The sequence below is a fragment of the Thunnus albacares genome, chromosome 3 (assembly GCF_914725855.1).
Source record: "Thunnus albacares chromosome 3, fThuAlb1.1, whole genome shotgun sequence".
NCBI classification, from domain to species: domain Eukaryota; kingdom Metazoa; phylum Chordata; class Actinopteri; order Scombriformes; family Scombridae; genus Thunnus; species Thunnus albacares.
The window spans coordinates 26,694,398-26,718,215 of NC_058108.1; the positions used below are offsets into that span (position 1 = coordinate 26,694,398).

Sequence of the window (23,818 nt, forward strand, 5' to 3'; positions counted from 1 at the left end):
CTAGTCTTCTCCCTGCTAGTCTCCTTCTACTGTTTCTTCATTATGTTTGCTGCACTGTCTCACAAACTGCTATGATTATTCAAAATTGGTCCCTGCTGGTCCCCCCCAACACACAAACACACACACAGGCTCATTGTGTGTGCTGATCAATGTCTGTTAGAAGAGCAGATCAGAAAAAGCTGACCTGAAATGTAATAGGGAGACGAGACGAAAGGGGAGAGTTAATGATCATGTTTTGTGTGAATGCAATTCACAAGTATTTTATAATAATGAGCTGTTTGTATTTTAAAATGACACAATGAAAGGCAGTGAGATGGCAGATAAAGGAAGAATTAGAACTAGGACCATTACAGCTAATAATTTTGGCATATTTGTGTTGTTGAGAGACAGAAAGGAAGAAAAGATCCGAGGCTCATCTGAATAAAAGCAAAATCAAGGCTTGATCACTGCGTTATACTGCACTTACAAATCAATGAAATATGCACAACTGCACAACAGCACTGCGCGACTACAAGAAAAGGAAAGAAAAGCATTTTTGAATTATCTTTTGATTCCAAAGATGCTCTACTGACAACTACATGAGCAAAGTATCCTTAAAGTGTCAGAAAAAAAGACTGAGTTGTCAATTTTGTGACGGTTGCAGGATTCATTGTTACCACTGGTTTGTTTTTGGCCGTTTATTTATTTATGGTTTGGTTTCATAAAGCCAAATAGGTCAGAGCTTTTCATAAATGACGTGTTTGGCTCTCAACAAGTCTAACTTTGCATTAGCAGCTGTTGGCGTCTGGGTGAATAATGAGTGTTTTTCTTTTTCAGTGACAGTCAACAACAACACAGCGACAACCTTTATTGAAATGAGGGTCTTGAACAATAAGACTTACCACAGACTGTGAGTGGTTAATCAATACGGCATTGAAAAAAGAAACACATATTGACAATCCTATTTGTTATAGTGCAGGTGAAATATAATGATTATTGTAAATTGGCTTAAAGGATTAAATAATCCATGCGGTAATCTGTGTCTGATTATGGGTCTCCCAGTAAGGGTCAATGACAGGCCAGTAACTTAAACAAACTAGAACGTGCTTTGCATTAAATGCTTACAAAATGTAGACACATGAAAAATTGATTTACAATACATACATTTTGTGTGTTTACACATACAAAATTAGATTTACTCTTTCAGACATTTCTTTATTTTATCTTTCTTTTTTGTTATTTTTTGTGAATGTCTGGTTATTTCTTCTTTAGGCTTTTAAAAAATTACTCAGATAATCATCTTTTGGCTTACATAATATATGCTTCATTTTAAGGTGTTACAAGCCCAAAAGGTCAGGAACTATTGCTGTGTATCATTATAAAAAAAATCCTATAATAACAGGGGTGGTGGGCTGGATCCTTTCAAATCAATCTGTTCTCAGATTTGTGATACTCTTGCAGTATCTTCAGATTTGAAGATCAAAACAAATCCTTAAATGAGAGACTTCACTTTTATTATGACAAACTGTCATTCTCTTAGACAGCCCGCGAACAGGCTATAAAACTGTGTGTGTGTGTGTGTGTGTACCAGGTATTTCTCATGTTGTGGGGACTTGTCTCCCTTATGTGGATAAAAGCAAGTCCCCATAATGTCAATCATTAATTTTAGAGGGAAGATTTGGTTTAAAGATAAGGGAAGTTTAGGGTTATGTTAAAGGTGCAGTGTGTAGAATTTAGTGCATCTAGTGGAACAGACTTGGCAAAAATGGAATATAATATGCATAAGTATGTTTTAATTAGTGTATAATCACCTGACACTAAGAATCATTGTGTTTTTGTTACCTTAGAATGAGCCCTTTATATCTACAGAGGGAGCGGGTCCTCTTCCACCGAGGCCACCATGTTGCACCGCCATGTTTCTACGGTAGCCCAGAATGGACAAACCAAACACTGGCTCTAGAGCGGGCCTTTCATGTTTTTCAAGAGTTTCGCTGCCACCTTAAGTGTTGGTTTCAGTTGGTTTCAATCTGCAACCTCACCGCTAGGTGCCACTAAATCCTGCACACTCGTTCTTCAAGGTCAGAGTAAAGGTTAGGGTTAGGCATTTAGTGTGTTATGGTTAATGGTAGGATAAGTCTCCAGGAAATGAATATAAATCAGTGTAATGTCCTCTGAAGTGATGGAAACATGACTCTCTCTCTCTCTCTCTCTCTCTCTCTCTCTCTGTGTGTGTGTGTGTGTGTGTGTGTGTGTGTGTGTGTGTGTGTGTGTGGTCCAAGTATTCCTACATTGTGGGGATGTAAATCTGTTTACAGAGTCATGCTGTGGGGACTTGCCTCCCTTATGGGGACAAAAAGCAAGTCCCCTTAACATAAATAATTAATTTTAGAGCGAAGACTTGGTTTAAAGTTAATGTTCTTTTAGGGTTATGTTAAAGTTAGGGTAAGGGTTAGGGTTAAGCATGTGGTTGTTATGGTTAGGGTTAGCATAAGTCTCCAGGAAATGAATGTAAGTCAATGTAATGTCCTCTGAAGTGATGGAAAAACGACTGTGTGTGTGTGTTTGTGTGTGTGAGAGGAGGGGGTGTGACCCATTTATTGTGAACATCATTAACCATAGCACATGGTCCATTGCTTGTATAGAAACTTAATCCATTCTCAAGCTATATATCTGACCCACAGTGACGGAGGTGCTCACACAATTTTATTATCAGTGGTTTCACTGAAGCCTTAAATGCTAAACAGAATAAATTCATTCTTAAATCGTATCTAAAAAGAATATTCAGTGGCTTATTAGGACAGAAGTTTAGCATTTAGACCTCTCGACCACTCACAAAATTGACTCAGAACTAGGAAATTTACAAATCACCGTTCACCACCAGCATACCTCATCATTCATTTTGGCCACAGTAATACAGTTTCCCTTTGTCTCATAGCCCCGGAACCACTGTGGGCTTTTTGCTTGTAAGTGATGAAACATGAATGATTCTTCAAAATAATAATGAATGGGCTGCTCAAATACAGCAAAGCGAGCTACCGCAAAGCCATGAATGAACACGCATCCGGTAAATGGGGGGGAAAGTAGGGCGCTTCCTCTTTTCGGCCACCAAGCGACAGTATTTCTCCCTCAAAATAAAACCGCTCCTCTCCGGAATGTTTGGTCACATGCTGGGAAGGTTTGAAGTTGCGGCTTCATGTCACACATGCGTACAGACAAAGTGAATGGCACACAGGGTGCACAAGTGACACCGGGGCGACCAGAAAGAGTGGGAGAGACTACCGGAGCAGATCCACAGCATCTGGGAAAAGTCCAAGAAGAAGAATAAGAAGAAGGAGAAGAAGGAGCGCGCAGAGAGAGGATGAAGATGAAAGCCGCGGGAGGCTGTAGTATCCCATCACCGGCGTCTCCGATATCCAGGCTGTAGGACGCACGAGGAGTCACGGCACGTTGAATTTGGCTCAGTTGAGAAAGTCCCGCGACTGTAGCCTATACAATGGTTATAAATGGGTCTCACCTGAACAGCACCTCGCCAGACCCGAGTGACACCGTCCTGAACCGCCCGCCGTGGGTTACCACAACTTTGGGGTGCTTCCTCATCTTCACAATCGTAGTTGACATCCTGGGCAACCTCTTGGTCATCTTCTCCGTGTATCGGAACAAGAAGCTCAGAAACGCAGGTGAGTGAAACTCGGAGGGGGGGAAAGTGCGCGTGGCGACGGAGAGGCGCGCGCGTGGTTAAACTCCGCTGCGTTAAAAATCAAAACAAAACCCTCGTCACATAGTAAAAGTGACAGCGTCCCTTATATGCTGCTCAAATAGACTTTAATGGATTACAGCGCGTTTGCAGGATGACATATTATGTTTCACTGACGTTGTATCATTATGTATTAGTGATTAAAAAAAAACCAAACATTTTATTTATGTAGGCCTATTTTTAACGTTTGTCCGTCTTTGCCGGTGAGCTGGTTATTTCAAATCCGAGCCTACATGAAGATACAGCCAGTGTTCCCGATTTAATACAACCAATAACATAATCTCCCATTAGGACAATAATATTGTTGTCATTTTTAAATTCTTCTCCCTCTTGTATCACTGCAGGGACTTAATATTTTTATTCCGACATTTATTCTAAGGTTACAGAATAATTCTCCATCATAGGGGCTGATTGTAATGGACAGTTCGAATCGACCTCGACTTGCTACAGCCTACTTTCGGAGCGGATATAATTTCACTGACCTACAGCAAGTAAGCGGGCAGCTAAGCAGGCTCAGAGGAGAGAAAAGCGAAGAGAAACACTATAGCAATTATTGACACAGTCTGAAGCCATGGGGAAAGCACTAGCGCTCATCCCGGCACTGCTTATACTAATGCTTCCCAGGCTTTTCCACTATCGATGTTACTCTAGCTAGGAGATTTAATTTAATAATCATAATGACAACAGAATTTTAAAATTATTACCAGGTCGATGATGGAACGTGTGCCCTGTGCGTGTGTGTAGGTGTGTGTTTTCATACACACTACTTGACCGTGAATTTAATTAAGATATGGGCTGTGGATTAAATTGTGCGCCCCCGAGTTTGGACAAGATTGACACAGCAGTGTTTGTCTTGCTCAGAGAAGGTGGTAAAACGCTCATAATTTAATAGTCAGAGCGTTCAGACCGCTGCTGAGAAAACCCAAGAGGCTCCTGTCGTGCTCAGGTCCGCACACAGTAACTGGCAGCTACACATATCATGGCTGTCATCATTTGGAGGCAGTAGTAGGGTGATTTGCTAAATACACTCTTGACATTACCACTTCACTCACCGCAGAAATGTTAGGGTCAGAATAGATTTCCATCATGTGGAGCCGGAGCAGGGAGCCCCCTATGAGGAATATTAAGTGTTACCCAGGATGTCCAAGGATATGATTGTCTCTTACTGAGATTCCTGCAAGCTCCCATTGCTTTATGATCAGCATTTGATAATAAACATTCATGCATCTCTGTAGTGTTTGCCCTTCATTTGAGTGTTTCAATAGAGCTGCACACAGCTATAGCCGAGCTGTCTTGAAATAGAATTTGTCACCGAAGCAGGAAATATTGCTGTGCAATTTTGTAAGTCATGGCATCACACGTTAAATTGGGAAACAAAAGTATGAGACAAGAGGAGAGATAAATTTAGGAAACTGCATCTTTGAAGTTGTTCCATTAATTATGGCTAATTACATGTAAGGAGGTCATAATGCGGCAGCAGAAGGAATTTAATCAAGCATGCAGTTAACTTATATTATCTCCATATTCAACACTTTAATGTTGTATACGGTTGAGTATTATCAGCTTGAATTACCATTTATTTATTCAGCTCATTGGACAATTCAGTTTTCTTTTTGCCACGCTGAATTCCGACCAAACCCCATGAAGAAAAGTCCAGCGTCTAAGGATCAAAAGGAATTGATGGAGAAAAAAAAAAAAAACTCAGCTGAATCGTGTCTTGCAAAGCAGTCTGTGAATTCTAACGAGGTCTACGTAGGCCAGTGACGTGGTTCCTCGAGTTCATGCCTTTGAAGTGCATTTGCTACTTTCCATTCAAGTTCTGAAGATGTGCATGCCTAACTTCAGGCTGTTAGAATTTTCTGCTCAAATAGCCATTGACAAAATGTAATCAGATCGGCAGACGTATTGATTGACATAAAAACTTTTCTATTCATACTTTCATCACTCTGGAATGTCATGATGAAGGGTGTGCTGGTACTGTTTGTTTTACTAGACCTTATCTGCGGGAATTTGATGCCACAGTTGACTGTTTTAAAGGCTGCCACAAATTTGACCTGGACTGAGCACCTACCTAAACTTTCAGGAGTGGGTTTTAACTGCCACATTTTCCATCCACAAAGAATTCAATTTCCTGTTGTTGAGTAGATCGAATCTACTCTATAAATTTCCTTGGCATGAGCTAAACGTTGTTAGAGATAGCACAGCAGTCCAAACAACTAAATAATGAGTAATGAAATATACTCAGTGGAGGACCTGGCAAGCGTCGTGGTCACATATTGCAGGCGGCAGCACTGCTGTCTCTGCATGGCCAAACGCTCCGTCAGTGAACGAAAAGGCAAGTGAGCGAGTGAGCATGAAGCCAGCAACACATGGTGAGTGGTTTGAGCTGCATGGCTGGATACAGAATCAGTGCTGTGAGCTCAGCTCCATGCCAGTAAATCATCTTAAATGTACCTGTTCTGTTGTAGATAAAGGAATTTTCCAATCCATGCTGAAGAAAATACAAAAGATACCAACAAGAAATTGTCACACCTGACCGTTTTGGCTAGCTGTGTGGCTAGAGCGTGACGTTAGGTCATGGGACAGTAAATCAGATTGTGTTTTGAAGGGTTTTTTGACAACAACAGAAAAGAATACTAAACCAGTTAGCCCTGTGTGAGATATGACTCCTAGCTTCTCCTCCAAGTTTTAACAAGAGCCATTCATATCTTCAGTGTCAAAGAAGATTATGAACTGATTTGACATGTTGTGAAAAGAGCGTAGAGGCAAAGTGGAAAATATGAGCATTCCCTGACATCCAACATAGTGATCCTGCAACGTTGGGTGTCATCAGTCTTTACAGGAAAAAAATGACACTTTTCCACTTATCATGTGCTGTCAGCTTGAGTTATGAATGAAAATAAAAGATAGCATTTCTGCGAGATGTCTGTAAAAAAATCTGAGAGTCTAGTTTGCGCCGCACTGTTTTGGTTTGTTTTTGTTGTACTGAATATTCATAAGACAGAAAACTCAACAGCAAGAAAGTTTAAATACCGATTTACATACTGAACCAGTCTGAAGTGACAGAGAAAGACAAATCTTAGTGTACTGATACCTTAATGTAATGAGTTCTGCTGTTCCAAAATACACTAAAAAGCTCCACATTGGAGCCTGGCTGTCTGTTTTTTGGTGTGACACAGAGTTGATGATCCTTTTTCAGCGTTGCGTGACTTGGCTTTGTGCCGGCAGAATGTTATTTCCGACCGTTCACGTTCATTACTCCTCTAATATCTGTTACAGTATTATTGCTTTCAGTGTAATGAATATTCCGAAGCATTAATGCCGACTTAAGTGGTATTTGCGTGTGTCTCCAATTAAAATGAATGTTTTAGGTTTCTAAATATCCATTGGCTTTGTTGGGAGATTCTTAACAGAAATTGGATCAACACTGTTGAGCTTAATAAAGAGATGACTGTGAAAAGAAAACAAATCCCCTTCTGTAGATGTTATACAGGAGATGATGATTTTGCAGCATCCTGTTTTATTTTCATCATGAAAGACTTGTTTTGTGAGAAACTGTAATCCTTTAGACCAGGTTTTATCAGGGCCACACGTATCTGAATCAAGATTGCACAAGAATGATTAAAGCAGGGAACAAGTTTCTTAGTTTGGAGGAGAGCTGGAAGAAAGAATGTACTCGTTCCTCCTACACACAGCTACTGTTGTTATTTAATTAAAAAAAAGTTTAAGGTTTCTTTGCTGAGTTGAAACTATCTGGCAAGCTGTCTTTCAATTGTTTTTTACTCTGCTTTAATGTTTCACTTGCAACCAAAATACCTGGCCATGTCCACGTTATTCTTTTCTTCTAAAAAACTTTTCAAACAGGAACCATCTGCGCCAAAGCCCGCTTGAGTGTCTGTGTTTACGACCTATTGTCTCTGCATGTAAAGTCTAGATGTAGAGAAGACACATGTGTGAAAAGGTGGCAGGCATTGTTAAGCTACCCTGCATAATGTATCCTCTGCCAGCAGTATCAATATCAGGTGGCTGTATCATGTGTTCCCACCTCTGATGACAAGGCTCTTTGTGGACCCTGATGTGCCCCCTTTGGCTCACACTGCTACACTTTCACTAACAGTTTGCTTTGAATGCATTCCAACTGTGGTCATAAAGTTGAGTTGTTCTTATGTTGCTAATCCTAAAATTAATGTTGGTGTTTCGGTTCATTTGCTGCATCATGATCAAAGCCCTTGTAGCTTTAAGTTGGTAAAAAAAAAGACCCCCTACGCTGAAAAATGTGTTTTAGTTGTTGTTACTTCACCTGGATGTTTGAGCTTGTTTGTTTAACACTTGGTTTCATATTTATCTGCTGAAGGAGGAAAGTTTATCTGTGTAAATCTGAGTTTAAGGTATGTATGAACTGCATGATTTATGATATCACGACTAGTTTGGAAGTTAATCACGGCTAAATATGCAACTTACACAAGTGTGATTAGGAAACTTATATACTGGGGATGCACTTTTCAGTGAAGTGTCCAGTATAATTAATAATATTTGTGTATTGATAGATTCTGGATTTTTCTGGATAAATCGTAACCATTGATAAAACCGTATCAAGCACAACTTATTATTTGAAGCAGACTATTTTTTATATGTCATAAATCATGTATGGAGGAGGTATTTAATGTTTAACTGTTGTGTATAAGGCAGTTTCAGCTCTTTTGTAAAACATAACAGTATTAGGTTAGAGTTCATTTGGGCCTCAAAGCTGTAGTTATTGAGGGGGCCCTCAATAACTGCAAAGGCCAAAGGTTAGGGAGTACGCCTGTTTGCTAAAGTTGACATAAGAGGTACCGTACTGTATCTGCTGCATGTTTTTCCCAAGACATTATCAGATCATACTCCTGATAAAATAAACACATTCTCAGACCAGACGCATATTTTGCGCAGCTCTTCATGATCGAAATATTGGTTTAGAATTTGATACCACCACGAGTATTTACCCCACAGTTCATTATAATTTGAAGAAAAACATACATAATGTATGCGATGAATAACATTATTTAATTAAAGCCCATATTTGGCTGGTGGTGTCCTATCGTTCCTACTGTTCTCTAACAGGCATGCGAAGGCGCAGAAGTCATAGCTGCTCACTGGGTTTGTAAGTTTCTGTGGTGATTGCTGTGATAAGCATCAGAGAGGCACAGTATGGTAGAGCAGCTTAACAGTATAAGAAGAGAAAGGTAAAAGGCTCAGTGGGTGAAAAACATGGACTAATTGGAGACCCACAACAGCCAGCAGGTCATGACTCTGCAATTAATTTATAGTTTGCCCAAGCTGAACATTGAGTGGGAGAGGATAAGGATCTCCTTCTTTTACTCATGAGGCACTTAACTCCTAGCTATAGATTAGTTAATGCCCCTGCTGTCAGCCAGGACACGAAAAGAAGGAGCGCCTGTTAGTGTACCCCAGGGCTGCTTTGCACCTGATAACTTACATTTTGCATTAACCGTTTCCTCCAGTGCTCCTGTGTATCCTGAAACATGTGAGAGACATTATACGTTTTCAAGAATTACGCCTGGCTTGCAGATCTGTTTTGTACAGATTTCCTGTCAGAGGGCTTTTTGGCTCTCATAAGGATTAAAACTCAAAACATTAGATCACACACAGATCTAATTAGGTAGCAGATATGCACGGCTGTGCTTCCACTGCTGGGATTATGTGCATGATGTTATCGTTGTTTGTGTTGCCAACCTTGTCCAGCTTGTTTGCTGGTGCCTTTCGCTCTTATACGCAGCGAGGGAGGGGGAGAGAGAGAGAGAAAGGTTTGCAACAGTACATGATAGTGGAGATAAAGACATGATGAGGGAGGCAGCAAATTGGTGTGAGCCTGTCATACAAAGCGGACACACAGTGAAAGAGACAGAGACTTATTTTTTTTATTTTGAGATAGACACCGAATCGCCATTTCAGTCATGTAAGTTTGTTAATTCCGCTACGGCCGACTGGGTTTATGTTTTCGTAACATTATTGGAACAATTATGGGAAAATTGCTCTGCAAAAAAAACCCCTGTTTTTCTCTATTTGACCTCATTAGTGACCACACTATTTCAGTGTTGGCAGGTGCCACGTCGTCCTGCTGGGTTTAGGCCTCTGTCCAGGTTCATTTGTGAAAGAAAAATTGACCCAGCAAGTGTTCATCTCAGCTGCTAGACGATTTAATGATTATCTAATATTTGCTGGATTATCTGTACACACACAGAGGCTGCCTGCAGTAATCCATTCTGTATATATGATTTGCATCTGCCGTATGATCGGAATGTAGGATGTGCTTTTTTCAGATTTATCCTCCGAGAAAACACTTTTCTCAACTCACCTCTGTCTCTCTGTTTTTCTGGTTTAGATTCTGCTTAGTGTTCTGCATCCCCCTCACTAAGTTTTGTGCTTCATATCAGTCTTCCACCTTCTTTCCTCCTTTGTACTCCTCCACCCAAGCTTACTCACCCTCACACACGCACACTCAATTTTTCTTTTTTTCTCTTTTCACTTAAATTTGACCTTCCAGGCTTCATATTCCATGACACCCTGTCTGTTTGCATCACTGTGATCCAACACCCCCACCGTTCTCTAAGGACGTTATGTTGTCAGACCGCATACCTGTGGAGGAATTCTGCCAATAGCGTTTTGCATCAAGCCAGTCAGGCAATAAGACGGTTATCACCCAAACCCTGTGGATTCCAGATTATATTATGGCCAAGTGGGCAAAATGAATTAAGCCTGTTATTTTGGTAAGTGTGAAACAATGGTCGGCTTGACATGGCCGAATTTAACAAGAACCGGCGTCTGGCATCTGGTCTTATCCGTCGCGACCCCCTGTGCCCGCTTCCTTTCTCTTGCTCTCATTCTGTCTGTGTCTGTCTCTCAAGCTCACACACTCACTGGCCGAGGAAAGCGTGTTTTAACTTCAAAAGGAAGACATAATGAGTCTATAAATACTTATACATACAACAAAGCATATTTGCAGCCATTTAAGATTCCAACTGCCCCCCCATCCCCTCCAACCCCCTCACTCCAGCTACCCTCCCTTCCTCTTTTCATGCTTCCCTGTGCTATTTTTAATCATTTACAATATTATACAGTGCAAACTTCTTTCTGCTTGATCGGAGCTTGGGATGACGCACATGGGAAGCTTAGGGCAGTGAGATCAAGTAAAACCGAATGCTCATCCAAGGGGAACTATGCATAACACATGCATACTGTAGAGTGCTTACTGTAGAGCGGTAACTATTTGATTACACACACACATGAGGCGGCAGGCGCTCAGAGTTAAGAGATGCTGGCTGGTGATGAGAAGTGTGCCAGTATGAATCCCAGTTGAGAGAGTCAGAAAAGGGAAGCGAGAAACGTTCTCCTCTGCGTTCAAGGTGCCCTTGAATGAAGCACTTAGTCCACCATTGCTACTCAGTGGCCAACAGTAGAAGACTGTGGTAGGACTCAGCAGCTTCCAGCTGTGAATGCGTCAGATTGTATGACTGTTAGAGCAAGGCACTGGTGAAAAAAAGAAAAATATGCAGGCTCAGTCAATCCGCCTCAGATAGAACTTTCAAAAAAAGGACAAACACACAAAGTGACCGACTTATCTTCCCAATTTCTCCGTCCTTATCGCTGCCCTCTTTGTTGTTTTATCATTAACGGGTCTAAAAACAGCACAGTTCTCCCGGTGGAGTAACAAGCAAACAGCTCAATCAGAAAGCCTCGTCACTCTCCGCCAGCCAACGGAGCGATCCAGTTGAACGGTGTGTAATGATGATTATTATGGCAGACACATGAATGCCATTTGATGTAGCCCTGTGAACACTGCTCCATTCAGCCTTATCAGACCACTGTCTCTGGGTCCAGTGAGTGGTTTATCACTCAGACACAGATCAGTGGTTCTCAAAGTAGGGTTTAGGGACTCCCAGGGGACCTTGAGGTGGTTCCAGGGGGTCCTCAGGAAATTTATTTTCACTATATATATATTTCACATCCATAAGTAACACAATGACAGAATGTATGACTATTTTGGTCATGGGTTTCATACCTTTTCTGTAATAAAACATGTAAAAGCAAAAATCTCATCAGATGGGGGACCCCTGGGACAAAATCTTATCAAATGGGGGTCTTTGGTCTAATTCGTGTCAGTTTAGGGGTCCTTGACTTGAAAAAGTTTGAGAAATACTGCTTCAGATGATTGTGACATCATAAAAGTAGGATGTTTAATAACTACAAAGCAAAGAAGTGAGGGCATAACATTCTAAAAATAATCCTTAGGTTAAAAAAGTCCATGTTGTCTTTGTGAAATTAGTAACAAGGTTCAAGCCAAGCCAAGTCTAAAATAGGAAAACAAGTTTTTGTTTGATAAAAGCACCTGATTTTGGAGAAGTGGTGTTAGTATTTAGGGAACACGTGCGAGCTCCATCAGAAAATGAAAGCAGGATTTAGATTATTCAGGAGACGACAAATAGTAAGAGAAGGTTTTGTTTTTAAGAGACATAGAACAAGAATTGAGTCTGACCATTGGAATCTGTGTTTTGTAAGACATCTCATGGAGAGATGCATTTGTTCTCTTAGTTTGCACAAGACAAGATTCATCCTGAATTTCCTCAGAAACCTTTTGTGAACTTGTGTTATGTAATAACCAGTAGCTAATAATGTTGTTTGATAGATTCATTTTGGAACAGATTGAAGAAAAATATCCTTATTGTTGCTTATCAGAAAGGGACTGTAATAAGTCCAAAAAATACATGTACAACATTTTATTCTATTTTCAAAATCAATAGACTCATAAGTCATTTTCAGTAAAAACTTGGAGCAATATCTTGTTAACCAAAAATGGAAAACAATGTTTTTTTCTAGAACACTGAGGAATGTCTTTGACATTGTCTTTATTTTATTATTTTATTTCCTTTTTTTTTTTTTTTAAATTTCTTAAGCTTGCCTTCACTTACAAAGACTACACCATTTGTAAAGCATAAAAGTGATTTTATTTGGATTGGCAAGAGTGTTGGGGAAGGATTGGATGAGGATCGTGTATGGTGGGCTGATTGGGGGTTGAGGAGAGGGATGAAGGGGGTCGATTGCTGGGGGATGAAGGGGAACTGAATGTTGGTCTGGGTCGTGTATGGTGGGATGATTGGGGTCGAGGAGAGGGATGAAGGAAGTTAATGGCATGGGGATAAATGGGGGCCGAATGGAGTTGTGATGAGGCTGGAGCATCTAGGAATCCGGGGGTCGAGACTCGGGGTGGGGACACGTCTCAATGAGCTTTCTGCTTTATCATCCCCCTGTGGTTCCTAAAATAGAAGACAAAGAAGAAGTACCTAGGTGGAAGTATTAACCTTAACACGCATAATGGTGGGAGGAAACCAGAGTACCTGGCGGAAACCCACGCGAACACAGGGAGAACATGTAAACTCCACACAGAAAAGACCTAGGATGGCTCTTGTTCGAAACCAAGACTTTCTTGCTGTGAGGCAAAAGTGCTAACCACTGAGCCACCTGTTGAGAGGCGAGACAGGAGAAGAACAGGGTTTTGGGGGGGGTTGTGGGAACTGAGAAGAACGGGAAAGAAAGGGGTTAGACACATCTATATAGGTATGCAGAGATGATTGAATTAGTGAGGCACATATGATTTAATTTAGTGAGAGAGATGGAGCCTGGTCTTGTTCCTGAACCTTAGTTATAATAATAACTTCATTTTTGGAATGAAGTCAATAGAGCAGTTTACTGACTGATTCTGGATTTTTGAGGGTAATACCAATATCGAGTTTTTAGTGTTTAAAAAATAAAATAATGATATATTGACCGATATTGTATAATATTTTTCCAAATAAGGATCATGAAAATGTTGGTTATTAAAGCTACTCTAGTCAAAATTTTTATAGTACAATGGATCAAACGACTTTAGAGATGAACCTCACAGATAATTATCACCCGCCTCTGCAGTTCGCCTCAGCTCTACGGAGCTTTATAACTCATTGTTTTGGTTTTACCGCCCACAACTGTTCTCATCAGCATTGTTTCCGGCAGCGGGGAACACCGAAAAAGCTCTGACAAATTCACTGTACCCAGCGCCAAACAACAGAAAGATTAAGTAACCAACTAGCTAGTGAATATACAGATCATTTAGCTGCTAAAGACCCAAATATTTCCCTTTCCCTAGTTGATGGAGACCAGACCAGAGCTACAAGAAGAGTGAATATTGGACTTACATTAGCCAGGTTGGCCAGAAACATGACTCTAATGCTAATGTTTCTTCGTATTCTTTGGATGTGTAATAAGGCAACTGTTTGTGATATCAGCTTTATGAAGGCATTAATATGTCAATGTTGTGTTTACAACTTTTGTCACTGACCCCAAGTGGCCAAAAAAGTGGGTTAAAGAAATTGTGACCAAGATATGTACTATTCAGAAGTTTTACAGTCGTTAAATAAACTTGGAAGTGTCTCAATATGGGTTTGGACAGCGGCGGACTTGCATGCTGACAGCACACACGCACAGGCTGCTGGTTTGTGTACACAGATGCATTCTCACACGTGCGCTACAAAACAACCTCATGACAGCGAGGAGAAGAGCTCTTTTGTTTGTTGTATTTGACTGAACAAGAAGTAAAAGTCTTAATGAGAATAGGGCCAAGGATGGGGAATACTGTGCATACATACTGTACACAAAACAAGTCATTAACGGCTTGTTTGAGAAAACAGTCACTCATCCATTTAATTCAGTCTAATCACCAATTAATATTTCCATTATTAGAGCTCTAATTTGCAGCCAGAGTCCAATTTAGTATGTCTTTGTTTCTGTCTTGTATCACTTAACTTAATATCCACTATATATAACTGACTCCACTGTAAAGTCTTGTGTTGTTAAGGGCTCTTATTTAAGATACATGAGTGTCAGTGACTCCTGCACTTTGTTTTACCTGCAGAGTTATGAGAGACCAGTGATTTTTGAAATGGCTTCTTCTCAGCAACCTTTTCTGAAAAGATAAGTCACAGCTAGCAGTGCAGAGGTGTACACTAATTCTCAAGAGACAGATTATGACACATTCTTCGTGGCCTGTCACGTTTTTAAAGTAATTAGTTGAGTCCTACGTGTCCCTCTAATGAGCAGGAGCTTAGTGTGTGAGATTTCCTCGTCACAGTATGCTTTCCTGTAATGACCCATTAACATGCTCCCTGTGATTATTGTCTAAATAAGTGTATTTTGTCACACTTTCAGATGCATTCACACATCGCTTGGGTTCATTCCAGCATTCTTTGGGTGCCGTCCAAAAGCAATTGGGAATTATTCAGTAGGAAGTTAGATGTTCATGCTGTTCAGTGACCTAGCCTAAGCCTCAGTTTGTCTGAGAATATGAGAAATAACTCATGTGGCATTTGATATTATAAAGAAATAATCTGATATATTTTATGGAAAATATTGCACTTTGATAAAAAAGTGTACATGTGAGTAGATATATATGCCATCGCTGCTGCTTTGGGACGTTCATTAAAACACTCTTTGCTGACTCTGCTGCCACATTCGAGCAAATATCTTATAAATTCTAATTTTAACCAGAAGCACTGTGTGTGACTCAATACCAGATCAGACAGTAGTTTTGCTGTGGTTGCTGTTCGCTGACTGAAGTGGAAGTAGATAAGGCAAGATGAGGGAAACTTATGTGGTCATATCAAAATAGTCACTAACAACAAATAGCAGGAAAGATGATTTGAAACAGTATAACACAGACATTTTGTTTCTTTTTTTATGTAAATATGTGAATGAGGCATGACATTTAGTGGCCTGAATGGTTACTTCACTCATCTGTGAAGATGAACCTATTCTCTTCCAAATAATACCATTTGGAATACACATTTTCAATTCCCCCGATCACCCTCTATATGCACACTGAGCGCTTATGAGAGGATTGTGTCTTTTGGTGAGAGTAGTGCACAGTGAGAGCATGTTAAGGATGAAGGGATGAGATGGGATTCGAGAATTGGTTTCCATTTAGAGCTGCTCCCAAATTGTCTGGTTCCAAACAGCTCTGACACTATCAACTCCTCTATCAAGGCCTGTGTGCTGCACAAAATCACTTAATGTTGTCTTAAGAGGTTTTGATTCTTAGGGCAGGAAGACTCCTAAACAACGCTCCCAGACATAGAACACAGAAGCACAGTTGTCTGAGATTGACATGTCAGCAAACAACTGCTTGCTTATATATCCAGCAGGCACAAAGCAAAATGATCATTTTATCTCATCAAAGTCTTGGTTCTGGGCCCTTGATGAATCTTAGTCTTTTAGGTCATGTTTTGTCCACCAACTCCTGTGAAACATATCAGGGTCCTTTTCTAGCTGGATTCTTGACATTATTTATCAGACAGTTGTTTACTTCAGCTCTCTGCCATTTCCTGCAGGGCAGGCTGCATATTGTTGGACTGTCTGAGCTTTTTTGCTTAATGGTTGTTATAAACTGTATGAGTAGGGTTGTGAGAACCATTGTGAGGCAACTATACAGACTAAATATGGACTTGATAATCAAAACAATTTAAATTAAGTTGAATGGGGCTAAAAGCTGCTCAGAGCTGTGTTGATTCTCAGTGAGCTCAACAGTACTTGCAACCTTTTGAAATTACGCAGTAGTAGTTTGGTTCCTTTTTAATTTTAGAAATCTCACCTGACAAAGACACAATGTTGGGAACTGCGTCATCAGCCATGGAAGAAAGAAAAAGTTATTCAAGCCTTTTGGCACATTTGACCAAACTGGATGACAAAGGCAGAATTCAGTGTTTGCAAAACAATTTCAAAGGTGGCTTTACCACTGGCATGCTTTGACATTTGGTGGCAACATGTGCCATCATTTAGATGAATGTGGTGTTTTTGATAGCTGATGGAAATGCTAAATAGAGCCCGATACAAATACCATCCATCCAATACTAAATTTTTGAGGCTGATACTGTTACTGATATTTGAGGTAAAAAAAAAACATCTGATAGCCATACTGTATATGGGCAAATATTTACTTTTTTACATAAACATATAAAATCAGTAAAATGTTTGACTAGGATTCAGTACATTTTAGAATAACCTAGATATTGGAGTGAGACATTTTACAGTTAAAATAAACTTGTCTGTGCTCTGTGGTGGGCAAATTATGTAACGGAGACAATGGGCCTCATGCAAACAGATTTGTTCTTGAGAGGCACCTACGAGTGATTTAAGAACATTTGTGGCATTCATCAATCTTCTCATACTCAGAATTTTCTCTTAGGAACGAACAAAATTTTGAGTGGTTCAGACCAGTCGTATGTGTCCTGAACAGATAGTCTCTGCCTTTCTTCACAAGGAGAGAAAAACTTGTTGTGACTTTGAATTATAATGGCTTAATCTGAATGAATATGGTGTTTGAATATGATACTAAAATCAACTAGAATAAAATATATATGACTAAAACAAAATGAATGCAAAATTAATATTCTGTTCACTGTATTATCATCATCATCACGGCTGCCAGTTTATTGAGAGGGTTTTTAGAATTCATGATTTTTATCTGCATATTTTGGCACAGCAACTTCTAAATCACAGTAGTCGCTGGGAAGAGTCTCTCTGCAGGTCTCTGTCCAGTATCATCTTGTGTTGCAGCTGACTGTGTAACATCACCTACTGTAAACTATAAAATTCTTTACTTTAATCTCAGTGACCATCACATCCCTCGGCTGCTTCCAATCATGGACCACTTTGCTTTAGAAAGATGTTTTTTATCATCTAACTTCACGTCAAAGCATTCCCTCTCCTCTTCTGTCACTGCTCTATGTCATTGTTTTTTTGTTTTATTTCGTGTCCTCAAATATGGACATTCCTAAACGTATCATGTTGTTATCTGCTGATTTCTTAAAACAGGACTTGAAGCTCTGCAATGTGAAATTCTTCTTTTTACTCTTTGGTAACATTTTTGTGAATGAAACTTGCTCATGGACTAAGTGGAACAAGTAGCCTTACAAGTAGCGTTTGTGAGGTTTGCTCATTAGCATAATCAATACCCCTAAAATGTTTTGATGTTTTGATTTGATGAAGTCCTTTCAGTGTCCATACCTAGTTGGCAGGGCATGTTGATTAGGAGTGTGACATATAGTGGGAGAGATTATTTGCACAGTAAAGTTGGTGTTTACACAACATACAACTATCCCCAGTTTTGGGGTCAAGGTTATGTTTAAAAAAACCCTTGGCCTGGATTTGATGTAACCAAAGTCTCTACTTTGGTTACATCAAATGGTTACAGAACAGATTTTGGCCCACAGTGTTCTCTTGGGATGGGAAAGTTACATGAACTGGTGTGGAGAGATGAATAGTTGTCCCCACAGGAGGAGGATGATGATGTTGCCAGAGGATTTGAACAGCTTTCCTGCTGAGGGTGAAAAATGTTTGGAGAGCGTGTGCATCAAATTGTGGTGAAAGCAGAATATGAAAATCTGTCCTCCCCTTCTTTTGTAATTCAATTAGGTTTCAGAAAGGCTGTGGCAGATGCTGTCAGTTATTCTGCACGGAGCCTTTAATACAGTATCATCAGATCCAAAATGAGTAATTGATCATTCATTCATCATCTGTATCCATTAATTCCTCATGTGCTAAATCATCCTGTCAAGAGTCCAAATTACTGCCTGGCGTTAAAATGTGTGTGTGTGTGTATGTGTGTTAGTGTGTGTGTGTGTGTGTCCTTGTTAGGACCAATTTGAGATTTAGGCTGAGGAAATTTTTGTGAAGTGAGATCATTTTGACTAATCCTCAGTTCTTCATAGGTGAGGTTAGACTAAAACAATAAGAATAAGAATTGGATTTCAGTTAGTTTTGGGTGAAGGGTTGAGGTTAGACGTGCAGTGCTGAGGGTTAAAGGTAGGATTAAGGGCTAAGGATTGAATGTTGTCAGGGCCTTGTGTGTGTGTGTGTGTGTGTGTGTGTGTGTGTGTGTGTGTGTGTGTGTGTGTGTGTGTCTATGCATTCACACGCATTTATGCACACTCTGTCATGACTTATATTTGTTCATATCTGAAAGGCTGTGAATTATGCTGTAAAGTACTGCTGAAATAATTAACCAATCAACTACTCTACTCTATTGGAATTTGTTGGCCGGCCTCAGCCTACCAGTGTTTCAAGACTGCTCTCCTTTACAATAGCTGGGCTCCACAGTGCACATTTTGCTTGAAAGTGTGAGTGAAAACTAGTGTTGAGAGTCTAAAAAATTATTTGGACACACTGGTGACAAAAAAACACAGATTTGCTAAGCTCTGACACAAAAAAATCAGTTATTAATTCTTTCATCTCTCCTCTATCTTTCTTATTAGAGTAGCAGTGTACAAAACATTCAGTTAACAGCTTCTTATTTTCATCTGACTGTTGCTTCCGCCAGTGAAAATGACAAATGTCACTGGTGGCAGATTGTATCAGCTGTCACTAATTAGGGCCATATTTACACTTTGCTGTTGTTGGGTTTGTGTGCTATCTCCAGCCGTTGTCTGTATCATTTGTGAGGAAAGAAACTCTCACTCTGTGACACCACTGTACAATTGCGAGTAGTTTTATAGTTATAACTCTAAAAACTCTTGTAAAACTCTAGTAAAATGATCTAGCTGATCATATCAGGTTGATTTCAGGAGTTCTCCCAGTTAAACTTTCATTCATATCATATCATTAATTTAAGCTTATCAATAGTTTTGAACCAGGAACGTTTGGGTCAAGTAACTTGATAAGGTGTGCCAAATTTAGAAGGCAACACCATTTATTTCCATGTACAATAATGCATATCTTATGCTGCTATGTATTATTATTACAATTTAAACTGTGCATCTTTGGCACAAAATGCTCTTTGGGATGAATTAAGTTCTATCTTATCTCATTTTCAGCTTGTAGCTTGAGTGTGGATTGCACAGCTGTGCCATATAGGTAAATATAAGTATTAGATTGGACAGGGTATTGGCAGATACCCAATATTATAGGACTCAGATCAGGATTGTGTCCAAAAAACTTGATCAGGATGTCCCTAGTTTGATTTATCATTCAACCTGCATTCATTTTTTAATTTTTTTGGTAACTCGGGGGCAGCGCATCAAGCTGTAAAAATGTTCTCAACACAACTTTGACTTATTATAACTGTAGAAAGCTTATTTGGCAAACATGTTTGCAGACTGTTTCCTATTTACACAATGAACAGACACTGTTTCTATTCACTATGCTTTTAGCTATGTTTTGGACTTAACCATTTTCTCAGAGAAATATCTGGCTGCCAATACTCCATTATGTTCACCAGCTAGTCTCTAACTTTGTCTGTCAGCCATTTGGCTCGGGCAGGAAGCATACAGTGGGTTTATCAGAGGTTTTTTTGCTGAAAACAGCTGACTGCTGCGGCTGGAAACAAGGTTGATGAGAGAGGTGAGAGTGAACCAAAACGGTAAAGCTGCGGGCCATAAAACAAAACCATTGAGCTGAAAGATGCTATCAAGTAGCTCTGTAGTGCTCAGGGGAACTGCAGTGTCAGGAGTCAGAGTGATAATAAAATAATATGTGGGTTTGTCATTATGAGCAACACATTTCACAGTACACGTAGTCAGTTGATCCATTGTTAATATAAAAATATCGATTAGTGCAGCTTTGAAGTCATTCATCAATCAAACATGCCTCTGAAATGTAAGGATTTGCTGTTTTTCTATGTTCTATATAATTGTAAATTAGATAACTGCCGCACCATTGGTCAAACAAAACAAGTCATTTCAAGACGTCACCTCGGGCTGTGGGAACTTGTTAGCGCCATTTTTCATTATTTTCTAATATTGTATAGACTAAACAAGTAATTGATTCATTGAAAAAATAAATGAGAGATTGTTTAATGACAAAAATAACGATCAATTTCAGTGCTAGATTTGCTTGCATATTGCTGAATTTAGTTTATTTTTTTCCTATAATTCCTCAAGTCTAGCTTCCACTACAAACACCAACAAACAAAAAGCAAGACATGCATCAGAATCCATTTGTTCCTGTCTAAAAAACAAGAATCTGATAAATATTGTATGAGGTGCGATCTTTTCTGATAACGTGTTATTTTTGGGTCCGTCTTTCCACCACCAGGTTGTTGATGTCATTCTTGCAGAATACTATTTCTGTCTATTTGTGAGTACAACTAAAAGAGAGAGGATTTGTATGACAAGCGTGGGTGGGTGATTGATGTCTGTCTCCCAGATGCTGTGTATGTTTACACATGGTGCTTATTTTTTGTGTATTTATGCTGGGTCCATGTAGTGTCTCTCCACACACAGATACAGTTTCTGTGTGCATAATGCTTGTGTGACTGTACACACACACACACACACACTGTATGTTTAAGTGAACTTTTGATCTTGTCATCATAATTATGATGGGAATGGCTACCCAGGATATGATGCAAGGTTGAGAGACACATGAATGCAGAAAATACTTGTGATGCAAAAGAAGATAGCGGGTTTTTAATATAGGGATTAGTGAGAATATGACATTCTGGCTGCTCTTTATGTGACTTTGAAGCAGAACTGTTACATGCAGTAAATCGGAAATTAGTGACTATGTCCAAAGCTTATGCTTTGAGTGACAGTCAGAAAAAATTGTAACATAAGCCGTTAACCACAGTAATAAAATATGGCTCATCTTTTCAAAGCCCTCAAATTTATGGTATGTAAGTCTGAAAACATAGTAAAAAGATGACATTCAAAACATGCAGAAAGAATCTCAACTATGCTATAAGGAGATTACATTGAGCTCTTTCAGGTCAATTGGGGTCAGATAGGATGACGGAAAAAAAACTGCTGCACAAACTAATCATATATAATAAAGCTCAACAGATGGTAAAGCTCTTGTCTGACCTCAATTTTCCATGGGAACAGCAACAATATATCAACATATACATCGGATTGTTGGCTTTAGTACAGTTGCATAACTCATTACATTATAGATTCGTCATTTAAAACTGTCATACAATCCTGTCTCTTGCATATTATTCTGTTAACCGGCACAACTTAAAGATGTGCACAGAACTGCACAGCTGTTAATGTAGGCAATGTCACTGATAGGTCATTAGAAACTTGTCCGCACACTCCTCTATCTATGCTAAATCAAATGCACTTTTGTATGCTTAGATGGTCTGGGAGAAGAAATGGACACAGACAGAGGTACAGGCATGACCAAAAGATGGAGAAACAAGTTCTGACATGATTTGGTTTTAAAAATTTGGACATTGAGCGGAATTCAATTAACTACAGACTATAGGAGAGTAACTTGTTTTAATTACCTCCAAACCATACATGTCAGTGATTGTTCCAGCTCAAACACAAGCAGCTCTAGCAGTGGTATAAAAAAAATAACAAGTCCAAAAGTCTACTGCCATGCTAGTGGCTTTGTGAGGCTGTACTTTGGCACAGTGGTGCTTTGAGCTAAATACCAACATCAGTATCCTAACAGTGACAATGCTAACATGCTGATGTTTAGTGGGTCATATTTAACAGGTTTACCATTTAGTTTAGCCTGTTACCATGCTAACATTGGCTAATTAGCACTAAAGACAAAGTATAGCTGAGGTTAATGGGAATAGCATTAGTTTTTCAGATACACTGTATGGTCATACACCAAAGTATTGGGCAAATTTGAAGTCTGATCTTATGATGGTGCTTGATGCAAAGTTTATGGGGCAAAGTCTGTAGGATTCATCCTTCTGGAGACCATGAATGTCTGTACGAAATTTCAAGGCAATTCATTGAATTGTTGTTGATACATTTCAGTCCTAATCAAAGTGGTGGACTGACCCACCGATGCTGTCCCTCGGGCCTTGCCACTAGCGTGGCTAAAATCATAGTGCAGACATTCTTGCATGAGTGAGTGTGGAAGGTCATCACACACATTATATACTGTATATAAAGACATGGTGGCAAACCAGGCTGTGCAGACAGATGGCTTTGAAGTACTGGTGGAAACACTGGATTTATGGTTTTTAATACCAGGCTGCAAATATTTCACCCAAAACAAGATCCTGAAGTTGTACAGCAGCTGTCTTGAGAAATTGGAACAAAACGCGTGCACACACACACACACACACACACACATACACACACAGATACACTCTTGGCATCAGCTGTGCAGTGTGATAAGCTGCACTGAACCTCCACCATGTATGAATCTTTGCCTCCACAACCACTGTTAAGTATATTAGTTAACTGAAAATAACTCCAGGCATACGTATTTACTATAGCAGTTTCATATCACATTTAAATTGTATTTTGTTGAAATTATGAGGGAAAAATGTGTATGGTAATATTATTATATATAATATTCAAATACTTCACTTACCCACTTACCCTTCAATACCCATTTTGCAGCCTTTATCCTTTTTTCATTATGTGGCAAAGTTAGTGTCAGTTCAGGAAGTAATGTGAGGTTCATACAGCACAGCGAACAGTAGGGTGTGAAGGTCAGGGAGGTTGATGGGTGTTCATCAGCTGTACAAACGTTTGGCTCTTAAACTCAGTGTAGGTTCACTTCCACTCTCTTACAACTGCTTAATTTAATTGTGACCACCATGTTTCCCAACTCAGGAAGCAATTCAGGGAGACTCCTCTGCTCTATTTATTTTCATATGAGTTCATAAGTTCATATTGGCTTTAGATAATAGAACTAAAAGTACTTCACATTGTATTAATTTGGCGGTTACTGCAATTTTGTTTTTAATTTCTGCTAGCACTAATGCGAATCAGGTCTATTAATGTTCTCCAATTTTCATTTTAAAAGAAATATTCCAGATGTTAAGGTAGCTTAGTTTTGGTTTTACTGCACAATAACCTCAATAACCTTGAGGCATGATGAGTGTGTGTTCATTTCATAATGAGTGGCAGTGACTCCTCATTAAATACTTGCTTTCCAGGGACCTAAATGACATAAATGGGATCAAACCAATCTTCTGACAGGATCAAGCTGCTTGGTAATTGCAAATGGGAATCCAAGTCACCCTGTAATTGGTTGCTATGCGCGTGTGCATGTATGTGTGCGTGTGTGTGTATGTGATTAGTTGAAATGTGA

At 39.5% G+C, this 23,818-nt stretch overlaps 1 protein-coding gene across 1 annotated transcript in view; it reads left to right on the plus strand.

The window, feature by feature from the left end:
* Positions 1-3,124: 3,124 nt before the first annotated feature.
* The window catches only part of mtnr1aa (melatonin receptor 1A a), a 35,519-nt gene continuing 14,825 nt past the window's right edge, over positions 3,125-23,818 (plus strand). Inside the window, exon 1 of the mRNA XM_044347345.1 lies at positions 3,125-3,656. Coding sequence (XP_044203280.1) covers positions 3,473-3,656 — 184 coding nt within the window. The 5' untranslated portion in view covers positions 3,125-3,472. The remainder of the gene's footprint in view (positions 3,657-23,818) is intronic.